This window comes from Herpailurus yagouaroundi, unplaced genomic scaffold (assembly GCF_014898765.1).
Source record: "Herpailurus yagouaroundi ecotype Mexico unplaced genomic scaffold, PumYag 67702, whole genome shotgun sequence".
In the NCBI taxonomy this organism is placed as follows: domain Eukaryota; kingdom Metazoa; phylum Chordata; class Mammalia; order Carnivora; family Felidae; genus Herpailurus; species Herpailurus yagouaroundi.
The window spans coordinates 1,127,339-1,133,338 of NW_024420501.1; the positions used below are offsets into that span (position 1 = coordinate 1,127,339).

At 44.7% G+C, this 6,000-nt stretch overlaps 1 protein-coding gene across 2 annotated transcripts in view; it reads left to right on the top strand.

Moving 5' to 3' along the window:
• LOC121025797 (transmembrane 9 superfamily member 2-like) overlaps positions 1 to 3,522 on the top strand; it is an 89,368-nt gene extending 85,846 nt beyond the window's left edge. For both annotated transcript variants that reach the window (XM_040468534.1, XM_040468533.1), the window contains exon 17: positions 2,808 to 3,522. In XM_040468534.1, the coding sequence (XP_040324468.1) occupies positions 2,808 to 2,875 (68 nt within the window). In that variant the 3' untranslated portion in view covers positions 2,876 to 3,522. The remainder of the gene's footprint in view (positions 1 to 2,807) is intronic.
• Positions 3,523 to 6,000: the final 2,478 nt, after the last annotated feature.

Here is a 6,000-nt window from a genome sequence, read left to right on the forward strand (position 1 = left end):
AGCAGGCTCCGGGCTCTGAGCTGTCAGCACAGAGCCTGACGTCGGGCTTGAACCCACAAACTGCGAGATCATGACCTGAGCCGAAGTCAGATGCCTCACGGACGGAGCCACCTAGGCGCCCCGCTAGTCCACAGGTTCTGAAACCCTGGTTGCATGTTAGAATCACCTGGGGAGGTTTTAAAAATCTTGATACTTAGATTGCATCCCAGATCAATTAAATCAGAATCTCTGGGGGTTGTGACCCAGGCATTAGTAGTTGTTAAATCTCCCCAGATGATTCCAGGGTACAGGCAATCTTGAGTCCTACACTGGTCAAATAAGCCCCATGTGACCATATTTTTCAATATGAACCTATTTTTCAAATCAGGACATGAACGGCAGCTGTAATTTCTTGTAATTTCTACTCTGACGGGCACGCTCATGTATCTTACCTTTTTCTCTCAGGTCAAGCCTGTTATTTGGGTGGGAATATAACTCCTTTTCACTTAGGAGGAGCAGGAGAGAGGGGTAGCTTGTTCTGTATCATATAGCTAAGTGCCTGCCTGACTCCAAAGTCAGCTGACTGAGCTCAGTCGACTATCAGAATAGTGTGAGGGTTGCTGGATATTTGTGTTTCGGGTAGGAGACAATTTGGGTATTGTAAGTAGAGCAACAAAAAGTTGAAAATTCATAGACATTTCTGTAGTTTATGGGGATAATATGCAGCAAATTGAAGTCAGGAATGTCTTAGATTCGGAGGCATGTGTTAGCTACACATTGCCATCTCCTGAAGCCTTAAAGTTGCTGGATTCAGAAGAGGAAGCTTAAAGTAGGAATAGGTAGATTTGTGTCACTCCGGAGCCCATGGTCTTAGTCACTGTACCATACTGACTGCTGAAAAGGAGCTTTGAAGGGAGGGAGGGAAGTGGCAGGATAGTGTATTGGATGGGAAGTTATTCTTTTTTTTATTTTTAAATTTTTTTTCAACGTTTTTATTTATTTTTGGGACAGAGAGAGACAGAGCATGAATGGGGGAGGGGCAGAGAGAGAGGGAGACACAGACTCGGAAACAGGCTCCAGGCTCCGAGCCATCAGCCCAGAGCCCGACGCGGGGCTCGAACTCACGGACCGCGAGATCGTGACCTGGCTGAAGTCGGACGCTTAACCGACTGTGCCACCCAGGCGCCCCGGATGGGAAGTTATTCTGAGCTTGGAGAATGGCAAAGAAAAGGGGACCAAATCCTGCCTAATGCTTTCTGTGGTTAAGATGTTTTCCTAGACAATTGAATTGTCTTGGGGTGCCCCATTAGATTATAGGATCTGGGAAAGAGAACTGTTAGAGTTCTCTTTGATTGAGTCATTGAACCTTAATATCTGAGAATTGCTTTTATAACACGAACATCAATGAAATCCTATGGTAAAGAAAAATTTGCCCAGAATTGTATCACTGTAAATATAAAGGTATTTTCTTTTGTCCACGCTCTGCTCTATCTGGTCCTTGGGTTTAAGTGTATATACCGTGTCCACACTGGTGAGTTAAGGTCTGGCTTACCTAACACCATATTACAGAGATTGCCCCATGCTGCTTTAAATTTGCCATTTCTTAAAATGTTTCATTTTGAGAGAGAGAGAAAGCAGGGATGGGGCAGAAAGAGAGGGAGAGAGAGAATCGCAAGCAGGCTCCGTGTTGTTATCACAAAGCCCAAGGCAGGACTTGATCTCACAAACTGGGAGATTATGACCTGAGCGACCATCAAGAGTGGGATGCTTAACCAACTGAGCCACCCAGGCACTTTTGACGACTGTCTTATTTCATTGAGCACTTAGTCAAGCATTGAGCTAAGTCACCTATTTGGGGGCATTTGGTTTGTTTTTCATTTTTCAATATCATAAATCATAGTATTATGAATGCCATTTTTGGATGTAATTTTTTTCCCTTCTATGGGGTCATTTCTTTGAGATAAATCCTCAGAAATTGGATATTTCTCAAGTTTAATAAGACAAAACTTTGATTTATAAAACTAATATAGGGGCGCCTGGATGGCTCAGTTGACTGGGTGTATGACTTCGGCTCAGGTCATGATCACACACTCTGTGAGTTCGAGTCCCACGTCGGGCTCTGTGCTGACAGCTCGGAGCCTGGAGCCTGCTGTGGATTCTGTGTCTCCCTCCGTCTCTTCCCCTAACCCACTCGCATTCTGTCTCTGTCTCTCTCAAAAATAAAGAAACGTTAGGGGCGCCTGGGTGGCGCAGTCGGTTAAGCGTCCGACTTCAGCCAGGTCACGATCTCGCGGTCCGTGAGTTCAAGCCCCGCGTCGGGCTCTGGGCTGATGGCTCAGAGCCTGGAGCCTGTTTCCGATTCTGTGTCTCCCTCTCTCTCTGCCCGTCCCCCGTTCATGCTCTGTCTCTCTCTGTCCCAAAAATAAATAAACGTTGGAAAAAAAATATGTGTGTACAAAAATAAAGAAACGTTAAAAAAAAACCACTAATATATGTCCAGGGTATGCAAATAAGTAATAGATTATTGCCACTTTTGTTACATAGAATGATAACGGTTATTTACATTTTCTAAATCGAAGCAAGTTCTACCAAGTTTATTATATTAGGAACAAGCCTTGGACCTCTTTGTATCCTTTTTGAAATAGAGAACTTAAGCTACTCCAGCCCTTCTGCCCATCCTCTTTGCTCGGCAAGAGAGCCTGGTGATTTTTTTATTTGATAAGGTACGAGTCTTGAGACTTAGAGAATCAGTGGCCCACCTCAAAACTGACATGCTTTGATTTGCTATAGTGTCTGGTTAACAAGGATCTTTTTTCATTTTCTTTCAGGGACAGTTGGGTTTTTTTCCTGCTTTTGGTTTATCATTAAAATCTACAGTGTGGTGAAAGTGGATTAAAGAACGCACCCAGGGGCTTCCAGGCACATCACCGTGGCTTTGGAATATATACTTCTGTATCTAAATGAACATCTATAAATAGATATCACTTAAAAATCTCATTGTCTGGCTTCCGTTTGTATGACACAAAATACCGAGTGTGTGGAAAAAACAGGTTGGGAAACAGGTTTATTCAAAGTCAGACCATTCTGAAAAGATAGCATAAAAAAGGTTTAATTGAAAGCAATTAGAGCAAGGGAGGCACATTTCCTTACGAAATGAAAGGTGAGCACACTGGCTTTTCAGATGAAATGTTTTTTTTTTCTTTTTCCTTTTTCTTCCTCATTTTGTATATGGCATCAGAACTATCGTCAAATAAATGTTAAATAAAACGTGAATTTTTCTAACGTCAGTGAATTGGACAAACTGTATTCCATTCTTGTAGTTGATCATTTTATCTATCTATCTATCTATCTATCTATGTATCTATCTCTATGCCCATTGTGGGGTTTGAACTCAGGACCAAGAGTCACGTGCTCTACTGACTAAGCCAGCCAGGTGTCCCTGGGTGACCATTTTAAAAATGCACATTGGTTTAGCATATACAGTTTATGAAATACCAGATACCGCTGTCATATTCTTCAATTAAATCTGCACATTTCTGGTTATTGGTTGTCTTTTTCTGTTTGCCGTCCTTTGGAGGTTGAGAATGTTCAAGTTTGACTTAGCTGTGTGTAGATTAAAAATCTTGGGACTCAATTCTCTTGGATTTATTTGCTTTGACTAAACAATAGTCAGGTGTCATAACTCCCCAAATGTCAGGAATTTGTGTGGCAAATATTCTCCCAGCTTGCCGTTTTGGGGAAGCAGTCATGAAAATCATACATTTCCTGTGATAAATTTTATTGATAATTATTGGCCTTATTGGGGAAAACGTTTGAAAACAACGTACACATATGCTTCAATTCATGAACATTCTCAAAGCCGTCCTTAAGCTGAGGAGTACTTGTTTGTGTGTGTGTGTGTGCGCGGGGGGGGGGGGGGGGTGGATAAAAGAAGGGGGGTTACCCTTGAAGGGGAGATTGAAAATCAGAAGGACAGGGTCAGAGAGTTGCATTCTGAAGGAGAGTTGGGGGGACGTGGAACTCGACTGGTTTCCTCACGGAGGGAGGTAATTCCCGAACCACTAGGATGCCTTTGTCTACATTGAAGGATCAGGGCTCTGATTGGTGGCAAATAGGCCTGGGACCTGGAGCTGGCCGGTGAGAGAGGAGGGAGTGGCTACGCAAGGTCAGAGGTGTCTCTTAACAGTGGAATTTTCAGATCCTCTGACTTTCTTCCATTCAGTCTCAGAATCATAGGCTGAGCCCTGTGAGGAGTAAGTGCAGTTACGAGATTCATTGGAACCAATTCCATTCTCCTCTAAATACTTTGAACTAAGCAGTTGTTATAGTGAGCTTCGGGGGACTCTTCTCCCGCCGGGTTGGCTGCCTGATAGTTTTATTTAAGCTCACAAGCCCTCCTGCTTGCATTAATGGTAGTAGTTGGCTCGAAAGGCAAATTTATTAAAAGAATGAGATCTTGCCATTTGTTACGCATGGATGGAGCTAGAGGGTATTATGCTAAGTGAAATAAGTCAGACAGAGGAAGACAAATACCATAGGCTTTCACTCATACGTGGAATCTAAAAACCAAACCAAAACAAATGAACGAATAAAACAGAAACCGACTCATGGATGCGAGAACAAACTGGTGGTTGCCAGAGGGTAGGGGTGTGGGGGGATGGGCAAAATAGGCAAAGGGGATTAAGAGGTACGCACTTCCAGTTATAAAATAAGTCACGGAGATGACAAGTGCAGCAAAGAGAATACCATCAATAATAGCGTAATAATGTTGTGTGGTGACCGACGGTGACTATACCCACCGTGGTGAGCGGTGAGTAACGTATAGAATCGTTGAGTCACTACGTCGTACACCTGAAACTAATATAACATTCTAAGTCAACTATGCTTCAATAATAAGGGCTAAAAAGACAAAGGCACATTTATTTCTGCAGCAGGAAAAAGTCGCCGCCTAGACGTGGCATTCACAGGTTAAGGTGAAGGTAGCCACATGCGGGTCTCATGGCAGCCATCTTTGAACATCGTGAAATACAATGTGTCAGTATTTAGCTTGATTTTGGAGTGAAAACTGGAGAAGGGCTCTTCACTTTGATTGAAACGGAGATGAATAGTTCCCTGAGCCCCTGCGTGTGGGCCCTGAACGCCACTCGGGAAGCACGAGGCACGCGATTCCTTGAGCAACTGCTGATGAAATGACAGAAGAAGAGCTACGAGTAGGTCAAGCACGTCAGCTCCAGACGAACTCGCGGGCTCTTAAGTTTTAGACATATTTGACTATTTCATCCGTGTCCCGTGTGTACATATTTCACGGTTGGCGTTCGAGGTGTCACCGTTTTCTCCCCCTGGGGCTCCAGGGAATATGCACTTGCCCTCTTGTCCCCCAGACCTTGGTGAGCCGCGGTGGCTGTCACCGGATTGGGCCCAGGGAGGTGTTCTAGTCCTGGCTAGCGGGGCACCGGGGGGTCAGGAGCCCAGTGGGGGGTGGCCCGGGTGCTGGGCAGTACTGTTTCCTGAAAATGAAGGCTATTCCCTGCCCCGCCCCGCCCCCCCCCCCCACCTCATTGCCTTGGGAATAAAGACGGGCACTGGTAGCCCCACAGGCCACCCGCTCTTTCTCCACTCTGCCCCCCCCACCCTCACTTTGACATCCTTTTCACTCATAGAGGGCTAGGCACCCGCCCCTCTTCTGCCAAGCCCATCAGGACGGCTCCCCCGTCCCATTGCGTACTTCTTAGTACTTCTTATATCGGGATAGCACAATGGGAAATCTCAGAGCCCCCGTCTTTCGTTCTGTGTAATACAGTTAGTTCATCCCGCGTCTTCCCTTGCAGCGAAAGAGGAGGCACGAACAGCTGGTTGTGTGTCTCCCTCGCTGTCTTCCCACATAATGACCAGATACGCACATTAAAATTAGACTTTATTTAGCATATTTAAGAAGAATACCAAGGACAGATTAACAGCACCTATTTAAGAAACACAAACATTACTCAATAATAATTAGTTAAGCCACAAACATCAAACTCA